The sequence below is a fragment of the Cajanus cajan genome, chromosome 5 (genome assembly GCF_000230855.2).
Source record: "Cajanus cajan strain Asha chromosome 5, NIPB_CcT2T_4, whole genome shotgun sequence".
In the NCBI taxonomy this organism is placed as follows: Eukaryota; Viridiplantae; Streptophyta; class Magnoliopsida; order Fabales; family Fabaceae; genus Cajanus; species Cajanus cajan.
This window is the reverse complement of record NC_138521.1, coordinates 1,175,563-1,186,481: the sequence shown is the minus strand read 5'-3', so window position 1 is coordinate 1,186,481 and position 10,919 is coordinate 1,175,563. Positions and strand designations below refer to the sequence as shown.

Sequence of the window (10,919 nt, the reverse complement as noted above, 5' to 3'; positions counted from 1 at the left end):
ACCCATTTGCATCCACTAGCTTCACACCTCTAGGTAATGGTACTAACTCCTAGGTTTGATTTTTCTTAAGTGACTGCATCTCCTCATCCATGGCAATTAACCCTTTTGATGCTTTTTACTTTGAATTGCCTCCTTATAGGATTTAGGCTCATCTGAATCAAGATTTTCACCAAGTGCCAAGTCATACGCAAGTATCAATAACATTAGTAACATCTGCATATCTTGCAAGTTTTCTAATTTCCCTCCTTGTTCTCCTTGTTGCTATGCTTTGAAGCTCTTCTTGGACATTACTAGATTATTCCACAGGATTCAAATTTTCTTTATTTGAATCTTCAACCTCAAACTCCACATTCTGATGAACTCCCTTTTTGTACTTTTATTTCCTGCAAGATTTTCAACCTCCTCTTTCTAGCCAAACATAGTAGACTCATTAAAAGTAACATCTCTACTAATAACAAATTTCTTTGTTCTATTATTTTTAGTACACCATAATCTATACCTTTTGACACCCATAGGGTACCCAAGAAATACACATTTCATTGCTCTAGGCTCTAATTTACCATCATTAACATGAGCATAAGCAAGACAACCAAATATACTTAAGCCAAAAAATCAAAAGGTTTACCAGACCATGCCTCCTGAGGAGTCTTTAAATCAATTGCAGTAAATGAAGACCTGTTCACCAAATAGACAGCAGTATTAACTGCTTCAGCCTAGAATTCTTTTGAGAGACTAGCATTTAAACGCACGTACCGAGCTCGCTGAAGTAGTGTTTGATTCATCCGTTCAGCAATGCCATTCTATTGTGATGTATGTCTCACTGTGAGGTGCCTAACTATACATGCTTCTTTGCAGTAATCATCAAACAATGCATTGCAGAACTCCAGTCCATTATCTGTTCTTAGAGTCTTGACTAATTTCTCGATTCGTTTCTTAACCATAGTCTTTCACCCCTTAAAACGCCCAAACACTTCATCCTTGGACTTCAAAAAATACACCCAAACCTTTCTAGAGTAGTCATTAATAAATGTCACAAAATACTTGCTCCTTTCATAGGATTGAACTGGGGAAGGATCCCATAAATCAAATTGAACATATTACAATATTCCAGTTGAAGTGTGCTTACCATGACTGAATTTTAGCTTGCATTGTTTACCCATAACACAAGATTCACAAAACTCCAATTTCCCTGTCACCACTCCACCCAACAGTCCTTGTTTACTCAACACTACAAGTCTACACTCACTCATATGCCCCAACCTACAATGCTATAATTCTGTATTATCAACATGTTTCTCTAAGAAATGGGATATAGACACCATTCCCTAAAAAGAATTGTCAAGCATAACATGAATTCCATGTTGTAACATCCCTTTCATGACAACTAGAGAACTTTTAGAAACTGTAATATGTTCCATCATTTCCTGAAAAACTGTACCCTTATTTATCTAAGGTACCAATAGAAATCAGGTTCTTCTGCAAGCCAGGAACATACCAAGCATCAAATGTTCTGACCATGCCATCATACATTTTTATCTGCACAGCGCCACTACCTTTCACTCCAAGCTCCTCATCATCACCCAACTTTACACTACCATTTCATTCTTTAAATGAATTAAACAACTTCCTATTAAAAATCATATGATAAGAATCACTGGTATCCATGACCCATGTATTAGCAAAACCAATAGTACTGACCGTCAAAACATCTTTGCCAGCTCCTTCATCTGAACTCTCACCAAAGACAATTGCATAGCTACACTAACATTATTATTTCTGTCTTTCTTCAATTATGGACAATTCTTCCTTATGTGCCCTGCCTCTTTGCACTTGTAACATCTCACCTTCTTTGACTTTGAAAGTGAATTACTGCGTGTATGACCTTTGCTACTATTTCCTCTCTCCATGCTTCTGCCTTTGCTAACTATCAGACCTGCATCATCCCCATTAGAACTAGAGACTCTTCTCTTCAATTCTTTAGATTGCAAGTTGTCCTTCATGTTGTTGACAATAATATTATCCTACCATACAACATAGTATCAATAAAATTCTCATACGATTTTGGTAAAGAGCATAACAAAATAATAGCTAGATCCTCATCATCAACTTTAACTCCAATACTCTATAGGTCCAAGATAATTCGGTTAAAATTATCAAGATGATCTCTCACAGACATATTCTCAAAGATCTGCAAGGTATACTCCAACATTTTTCACACCCTACAGTTGTTGTCTCTTCACCCACCTCTCACAGAACCTCATCAGTCAAACTCAAAGGAATCAAATTGTGTGTTTTTTCCAACATCGCGTTCTTTACATCATCATTCATCGTCGTGGGTAATTTATCCACACCCTTCAGTGCTGCAACGCACCTCTAATGCACAAGAACCGCCTTCATCTTCAATTTTCACAAAGTGAAATCATTCGATCCATTGAATTTATCAATATCGAATTAGTACAAAGACACTGTGTTTCTCCATATCAGTTCCTAGTGTAACCTAGAGGTTTGATACCAATTGTTATGACAATATGTAAAAGAAAGAAGACCACATACAAATTACATTCGGTCAATGTGACCTACTTCCACAAATAGTTTTTATTTCTGAATGAAGAGAGATATCTAATACAAATGCTTTTTAACCTTATAACATGATAAAATATAATAATCTCTTAATACCCAATTACAATCCAAATAACAAATAAAATAGTAACAGACAAAATATGAATTCATTAGATTATGCAATAATTTTTCTTTCCTCTCTCTCTTGCATATCACCTTATTAATAAGTAGTTATAATGATTGAAAATATCTCCACTTGATATGACTTCACGTTAGATTTGCTCCATTTTCAATTATAAATGGATAATTTAGATGAATAATGTTTATTACGTTTTGCAAAATGATAACTTATCTTCAAAATTTAAACATTTTTTTAGAAGATAAAAAAAAACCTATTTTATTAAGTTATATCAAGAAATATATTAAAATAAATTAAAGAGGTGTAAGAGCAGCAAATTATTTTCACAAATTCTCCATAAACTCTTCTAAACACCGTCATAATAAACGAAGCATTACAAAGTTCCAATCACCCACATTTTCTCCCTTCTCTGATTACTGTTAGACTAACCAATAAATGGTTAAGATTTTGTAGAACAGTAATTGCAGAGAAATATGATTGGAGAGGATCCACGTGCCAAAGTTACAAGGATGATGGTACTTTTCTATTGATTATGAACAATGTGGTATAACTAGTGAGTAGTGACAAAAGCCTTCTCATATTTCGAGAGAAAGATTGTCTTAAGATAAGCATTAAATGTATAAATCAAAAGCTTTAGCAATTCTGGCCAAGTGACACCAGAAGCACTTCTCATCAATAGTCCAAAGAGATCCTTCTCTTCTACAGAATTATGTTATCCACACATAGATACACATCACCTCATAGTTGCATAGTTTTCACCATCTCATTACAATTGATCCCACCCCAATCCTATTTTCTATATTCACACACTGATTCTGTCACTTTATACATATTTGTAAGGTGATGTGCTTGGTACTTAATTTGCACCAGGCAATGTTAACTTTTACATATATTCAATTTCTATAAATTAACAAACATAAAATGGGATCTTATTTGTATCCTTGACTAGGACTCTATCTAGCTAATCTACCTTACTAAGATATTTCTCAATCAATTTCTGCAGCACTACTTTTTTCAGGCAATTGCATGCTTACTATGTCTTCTCTTGGGAGATGATACATTGATATATTGCCTTGTTCATTTTCTACATGCTGATCTTCTTGTGTACTAAATGCCAAAATGTGTGTAACCTTTTTATTTTTGCGAAACACTAGATATGCAATGCCTCCCATATATATTGCCACACCAGAAATTCCCAAAATCCCGAGAAACACCTTAGTAACAATTTTTAGGTGGACATGAAGAAGCAACTTGACAAAGCTAGTCAATAAATAGTATATGTTTATGCCCATGATGAGGGAACCAATGATCCAAGTAACAGCCGAAATCTGCAATTCAAGTATTTATAGAAAATCCTGTATGAGACAAACAGTTTTTTTGACATGCAACTTTGTAGCATGAAGCAACATGTGTCAGATGATGATTCTAAACATTTTGGCAACATTTGTGAAGTTGGTAACCAATTTAATGTGTTAACAGGTTTCAATTTTCATGTAACCAAAAAATTACCGTGATTGAGTTGACATGTTCTCCCATCTTGGTTTTGCTGCTAGTGAACTTGAGTAGCGGAATCAAAGCAAACGGAAGCTCAAATGATAAGATCATCTGATTAGCAGACATAGAAGGACTTCAGCACAAACTAAAGCATAGCCCAAAAGATAATCTCAGAAGGTCAATTGTATTATACATAAGATTTAATAATATACAATCTGACAGGAATTGCATAATGAAGTCATGTATACAAAATTGATCACAATAGCACAAGGTGGTGGATAACTGCATATGATGCACAATATGTATAAACAATACACAGTCCGACAGGAACTATTAATTGACGCCATGTATGGAAGATTGTTTTCAATAGCAAAAATGGTGCATTTCTGCACAGTAACCGTATGCAACGGCATGACTGGTCCTACAGTCCTACTTATATCCACCAATGCAGTTATGCTTAGTTGCTGACCAGAGTTGTTACATCTCTTAAATTTTGAGCATGTCCAAACACAATGTTTCCATTTTTCTACAATTGATCCATCTTGTGTATGATAGAAGTACTAGAAGTATATTTAACCCTTATACAAATATACGAGAATCTTCTAGGAACTTATGACAATTTGAACAACTTATTGATCCTAGTACCAGAAAAATTCTTGTGAAAAGCATAGATAATATATAAGATATGGTTAAAAAAGTAGAGAGAACCTAGTTGCAAGGTATTTCTTACTGATGCAATTATGATGAGCTTCCCAGCTCCAGCAGAGCCACCAATGAGTGCAACAATCAAACTAGGAACAATGGCTATACAACGAGTTAGTAGATTCCGAATCCATGACTTCAGTCGAAAATCAAGAAATCCCTGAAATAAGAATAAGATAGTAATTATAGGGAAATGCAAACTGCAGAGTAGAAATGACCTAAGATGAACAATACTGAGAGTGATCACAATCCAGGTGAATTAAAGAAATTTTTATTATTGTTTATCTCAAAGCTTGTTTGGGATATCCATCACTACCATTAAAGCTCTTAAACAATAAGATTGGTTCATAATTGAATATTAATATACAAATATGGTTGATTTCTTACTTTGCCACCATAATTTAGTTTAAAGAATCATAACTGCTCCCTCTTAAATAGAAAACTCAAATCACAAAATGTTATGCATGCAGTTATTGTGGGTTATCATATGGTTGGAATACTTCATATAAACTAAACAATGGATTCATTATAGTGAAAAAGATGGCCAAAAGTACTCCTTTTATGCAAAAAAAATATATATTAAATATTAAATAAATAAATAAGTATACCTGCATGACGTATTGCCCTGCATATGTTCCTGTTATAGTAGAACTTTGACCAGAGGCAAGTAAAGCAATTGCAAATAGTTTTGAATTCCATTTGCCCAAGACATTCTGAGTGTCACCCATATCAAATTTATCATCAATGATTTTATTAACTCACTTTCAAACAAAAATGATATTTGAAGTTCAAGAAATAGGCACATTCAATTTTGTCACATAGGAATAATAATAAGACATGGTAGTGTCACATACTCTTAATAAAAAGGAGGCTTTGTTCAAATCCAAATCCTGACAGTTATTCTGATCTTCAGCACTTAAGTTTGAAGAATTGCAAACTGCACCACTTACTGAAATAACAGAAATATTTATGAGGAAGGCCACCGCGAGAGCAAAGGCACTTTCTATCATGTAAAATCTGCAAGCTTCCTGTGAAAGCAAAAATAAAAAAAATTAAAAAGATTTAACAAGACCTTCCAAGAATAATTCAATTTCCAATAAGCTTACGCTTTCACAATACTCTCTTACCGAACAATGAAAAGGTAAAAACTATGGGTTTCACTATTCGAACAACATTTTTCCTTTAAAAACCAAATGCCATTATAAAGCTTAATGATGTATTCGTGAAGAAACTTGTTTTGAAAACAATAAAGAAAGGCTTGTGAGTAATTAACAAAATCATTATTTGAACATTTGGATTTTTGTGTCATTTTTTGTTTTGGTCACCGACTTTTATTATCTAACATGTCTTCTCTTGTTGTTTGGACTAAAGCTGCTGGGATGATGTAAGGGCATGTTATACTTTGGGCTCACATCGAAATTCTCATCAGAAGAACTCTACAACTCCAATAAAATGACAAAAATTAACCAGGCTAAAATCTCAAATTGCAAAGAGTGTTTCCCTTTTAAATGAATTTTTTTTATTCACGGATATCTTCTATATAATATTTTAAAATTGACAATTAATGATTAATTTACGATAAAATCAAGATGTGGGCTTCTATTTAGAATAGAGTCTTATATTATATTAAGAATGTAAATTTAAATTTAATTTAATATTACAAAATCAGCTTATAAGATGAAAGTTATGCCTTATTTATCTTAGAGACTTAGTTTTTTCCTTTGATTTAATATCAATATTTTAAATAGACCAACACCACTGGAATAAGATTATAACTAGAAACGAATTTTCGCACATGCATACAAGAGATAAAATGTTTACTTTGATTCCACTAGCTGATCGAGGTATTTTCCTGGAAAGCACCAATGCTGAGTGGAGGAAGAGATTGTGCCTGAAGCAAATGCATAAAGAAACATATATAGGATTAGATCACATTATTAAGGGACACAGAAAGAAATGGTTGGAGAAGACACGAGGAACCCACGGCATAACCATTGCCCCAAGGAGTGAAATTGCAAGACCAGTGGCACCATGTCCTTCAAGTTTTGGAACAAAAAGACCCGTCACAACTTCTTTGGCCACCGGTTTTGCGTATCCAAGCTCTACCATAAAGCAAGCAGCAATTGTAAATACTAGAAATGCAATGAAGAATTCGAGTTTCCTAACCTGTTTAATAACAACACAAAAAAAAAGTCATATAAATATTAACCTAATGAAACTTGCAATGTCAACCATTAATTTGTTCAGGATGTAATAATTTTTATGTATTATATTATATTATATCAAACCATAGTATGATTTCAATTAACTACTAGGAAGACAAAGACCGTCAAGTGTCCATAGTTTCAATCGATCATTATGCAGTCTAGGATCACGTAATAAACTTTCAATGAGAAGAGAGGTTGTATAGAATAAAGAAAACTACCCCATATTGTTGTAATGCTAAGAGGATCAATGTACTGAGTCCTGTCAGAAGAACACCTATCCAAACAGGTATGTTGAAGAGCATGTTCAATGCAAAGGCTGTCCCAATTACTGCATACGTACAACAGAGTCAAGATAAAAATAATTAAAAGTTAAAAAGGAACCCAAATAAAGGGAAACTTGTGGTTTGTATTTTAGAACTTATTATGTTGGGATGCAAGCAAAGTTTTATATCATTCACACAAAAAGATAAACATGAGTTTATATTCACACAGATGTCTCCATTGAAAAGAGGTATTTTAAATGATGTCCAAAAACAAAACCGTGAAGGTTTAGATCTAAAGTAGACAATATTTCTCTAATGTGAAGACATGTGTATATGTATGCGAATTCTTGGTACACAACATATGGTACATTATGTGTTGACTTTCATTGTTGTCGTCAACAGCCACTCATATTACTTATAACTTTGAACTGGTCAAATTTTTTTATTAAGTAGACTACTATATGCAGCTCGTAATGGGGGGAAAAAGAACTTGTTGAATTTATTCAATGTCATGGTTATTGTATATGTTTTCATTTGTCATGTTTGTTGTATATTCCAAAAGCATCCTTGGCAGCCAAATAAGATCAACATTAGAAACCAATGATTATGACATGTAACATTTACATGCATGTATAAATAAGTAGCAACAGTTCCAAAAAGCTAAATCCACCTCTATACCATACCTTCAGGGATGTCACAGGCTACTACGGCAATTTCAGCAATAACCCAAAGGATAAAGTTGGGCACCCGAGAATATTCATTTCTACAATGCTCTGCAAGGTGCATTCCTGAAAGCAGAAAATTGAATTTTGAAAACATTGATTGCAAAGAAGGACATAAAGTTAGCATCAAATTATTGAGTGAAGTACCTGTGACAACTCCAAGATTAGCAGCCATTGTTTGAATTAGAAGAGCAGCGCATGAGGCCACCAATATGATCCAAAGTAACTGAAAAATAGGTGTATAAGTATGATATTGCATGAAATATATATATATATATGTATACCATATTACATACCTCATATTTATATTGTGCCCCTGATTGAAGATCTGTCTCAACTGCAAGTCATTGTAAAAATACAATAAGCATATATATAATATATCTATATGTGTGTTAATGTCAGGAATTTATTTGAGAAGAAAGCGATGAATAATTGATCATACAGTTTCCTGGGTCGATATATGCAATGGAAACAAGAAATCCAGGCCCCACGTATGCAAATAAGTTTTTCCAGCTTTTACTCTGCAAAATACAAACATACATTATTTATAAATAATTAATACTAGGCAAACTTCAGTCAAATAAGCCAAAAGAAGATTTTGAGTTTTGAATAAGAAAGATATAGATCAAGTCTCTTTCTATGTACGTATGATGTCTTTTTGTCAATATATGTAATTTTTTTTACTTTATAAAAATTAAATATAAGTAACTTTTTCATTAATAAATCTAAAACATAAGTTTTAGTAGTCTTTGTCTTTAGATTTTTTCTGATAATTATTTGAGAGTTTACTAAGAGCATGTTTTCCTAACACAGTAGAGTGTTCGAAAAATTATTTGAAATGAAAATTCAAACATGTGTGTAGTTAGAACGGGTAGCTTCGAATAAGTAACCAAACATGTCTGTTGTGTTTTAAGATCCTTGGAAAGAGAAAATAAAAAAGATGGACGCTACTATATACAACACCAGGACCAAACAAAAACAGATAAATTTAAAGTACATTTTATGTCATATTATTTTATGCAAATTTTAGGGTCGCTTGGTCAGCTCATGTGTTCATTTTAATTTTAGTCCTACACGACACAATAATACAATAGTATTGTTTATTTTGGAAAAATGACCACATTCTTTTTATAGTTTTATGAGAAAATTAAAAGAAAATCATAATTAATTCTGCAAATTGACGGGTTCCTCTTAAATTAATTTTACGAAGTCAAATCAAATGCCTACTTTGTCTCTCCTTTATCTCTTTCCAATTACAATGTCATATTTTCAGCATCTTATGAGTACATGCAAATCAATAAAACTAAAAAATGAAGATTCACTTTATCATTAGCATATAAACAGAGAATAAAGCATCCCACTCCGAAATAATAAATCTTAATCTCAAACATAAAGTAAAATTCGTCCATGTCCCACACAATATTACAAATCCATAAAGCAAACAAGAACATCATGCAAAGTTAACCAATAACATTAGATTGAATATTGTAAAACCAAACTCACATCAGGTACAACAATTTGATCAGTATCTGAGTTTTCAATCAACGGCGCATTCGACAAACTCCGGTTACCGGTGCTGGCAATGAATTGAGGTTGCCCAGAAGATGAACTTGTCACAGTCATATTCTATCTGCACTCAAAACTGAGGAGAAAACAAAAAAAGAAAAATCTTGGATATGTTTTTTTAATAAGCCAAAAATTATTAAAACTAAGTGAGAGCATAAGAAATGCTCACTAGCATAAATAAGAGATGAAACTTGAAAAGGGTATTTATCAATAAAATATAATCTCAGGATGAGTCTTCAACATTAATAAAGTTTGTGAAGAAGAATATAAGACGAATGAAACATGAAGAGGTGAGAAGCAATAAGAGAATGTAGTTACTTACTTACTACGAAGTTTGGTCGGTGGAAATGGAAATTAATGGAAGAATGGGAATCACATGGAAACTGAAAGCGCAATGAATTGTATGCATAACGGAAAAGAGAGTGTGGTTAAAACGATAGAATGATTGCGTACACCGTCCACCTTTTGCAATACTAAACTCTTTCTTTATGACTAATTATCAACTTAGCAAATAGCAACAACCTCTTCTGGCTGCTACTTTGACACTGTCCACGAATGTACCAAGCATATTAGGGAATTCTAAATATTACTAATACATTAAGAATTGTGTAAAAACACTAATACTGATAAGTATTAACAACTGAAAGTCAATGCATTTGCTTGTTGCATTATTTATTTTAATTAACAATGTTATTGATGTGAAAGATTAACTAATTTTTACTTAATAAGGATTTAGTTGATTACTTTTAATATTTTTTTAATGATGTATTTTTTATCTATAAAATTTGAACTACCACTACTAGAATTTCTCTTATTACATGCGACTTTTCCTACAAATTTTTCATAAAAATTCGTAGGAAGCGTTGTTCCTGCAAATTTTTCATAAAAATTCGTAGGAAGCGTTTTTCCTGTAAAATTTTATCTGCATGTAATACCTTCGTGGATAATATTTTTTTGAGAATTTTAAAATTCGCAAGAAATTTTCTTGCGAATTTTTTTCGCAGGAAAGTTTCCTGCAAAAAAAATTTGCAGGAAATTTTCCTGCAAAAAAAAATTCGCAGGAAAGTTTCCTGCGAATTTTTCGCAAGAAATTTTGCAGGAATATTTTTTACCAAAAAAAATAAAGAAATTACTATAAATTCTATCAATAATTTTTCAACTTTCAAATGCTCACAATGAATTCATCCGAAACATTTGTTTCCATGCCTCCAACATGTGATACATAATCTTTTAAATTCTAGGATTGTAGATTATAAGCCTAACACTC

At 32.6% G+C, this 10,919-nt stretch overlaps 1 protein-coding gene across 3 annotated transcripts; it reads right to left on the bottom strand.

Moving 5' to 3' along the window:
- Window positions 1–3,314: 3,314 nt before the first annotated feature.
- LOC109812967 (metal transporter Nramp1) lies at window positions 3,315–10,231 on the bottom strand. Of its 3 annotated transcripts, none has more exons than XM_029274303.2 (14): window positions 9,979–10,231; window positions 9,590–9,728; window positions 8,529–8,607; window positions 8,383–8,423; window positions 8,234–8,312; window positions 8,048–8,152; window positions 7,320–7,429; window positions 6,879–7,060; window positions 6,716–6,785; window positions 5,749–5,922; window positions 5,503–5,607; window positions 4,923–5,054; window positions 4,208–4,303; window positions 3,315–4,026 (listed from the first exon to the last, which is right to left on the bottom strand). In XM_029274303.2, the coding sequence occupies exons 2-14, from the start codon at window positions 9,707–9,709 to the stop codon at window positions 3,685–3,687; spliced, it is 1,635 nt and encodes a 544-aa protein (XP_029130136.2). In that variant the 5' UTR covers window positions 9,710–9,728; window positions 9,979–10,231; the 3' UTR covers window positions 3,315–3,684. The 3 variants fall into 3 exon arrangements, with proteins under 3 accessions (XP_029130136.2, XP_020232646.2, XP_020232645.2); XM_020377057.3 differs by having other exon boundaries at window positions 9,975–10,230; XM_020377056.3 differs by lacking the exon at window positions 9,979–10,231 and adding an exon at window positions 9,822–9,963.
- Between the last annotated feature and the right edge of the window lie 688 nt (window positions 10,232–10,919).